This window comes from Theobroma umbraticum, unplaced genomic scaffold (genome assembly GCF_002168275.2).
Source record: "Theobroma umbraticum cultivar Fairchild unplaced genomic scaffold, ASM216827v3 scaffold_2675.0, whole genome shotgun sequence".
NCBI lineage: Eukaryota > Viridiplantae > Streptophyta > Magnoliopsida > Malvales > Malvaceae > Theobroma > Theobroma umbraticum.
In genome coordinates, this window is record NW_018397332.1 from 23,640 (window position 1) to 24,069 (window position 430).

A 430-nucleotide genomic window follows, 5' to 3' on the forward strand; every position below is an offset into this window, starting at 1 on the left:
GGAGTCTTCCATTTGAGATACAAAGAGTCAAGCATAGTCAAATTCCCAATTTCTGCAGGTATACTACCCTCCAAATGATTGTAAGACAAGGATAAATCTATCAATTCTTTGCAGTTGAATAAACTGGCTGGAATTCTTCCAGAGAGCAGATTCGAATACAAATAAATCCCTTTGAACAAATCGAACGGGAGATGACCTGTGAGATTGTTAGTGTCCAAACCGATTCCTATCAGGGAAGATGTGTTGCGTGGGATGGTTGGTATGGAGCCAGACAGCTGGTTGGGTCCAAGATTAATTCGCCGCAATGAAGATATGTTGATGATTGAGGAAGATATGGAACCTGAAAGCTTATTCCTACCTAGATATAATGTTATCAATTGCTCTAGGAATCTCTCCAGAGAGTTGGTTATTGCTGAGATCAATTTCTTCC

At 40.2% G+C, this 430-nt stretch overlaps 1 protein-coding gene across 1 annotated transcript in view; it reads right to left on the reverse strand.

The window, feature by feature from the left end:
* LOC110428832 (uncharacterized) overlaps positions 1-430 on the reverse strand; it is a 2,261-nt gene that overhangs the window by 1,095 nt on the left and 736 nt on the right. The window contains exon 3 of the mRNA XM_021444755.1: positions 197-425. Within this exon, the coding sequence (XP_021300430.1) occupies positions 197-425 (229 nt within the window). The remainder of the gene's footprint in view (positions 1-196; positions 426-430) is intronic.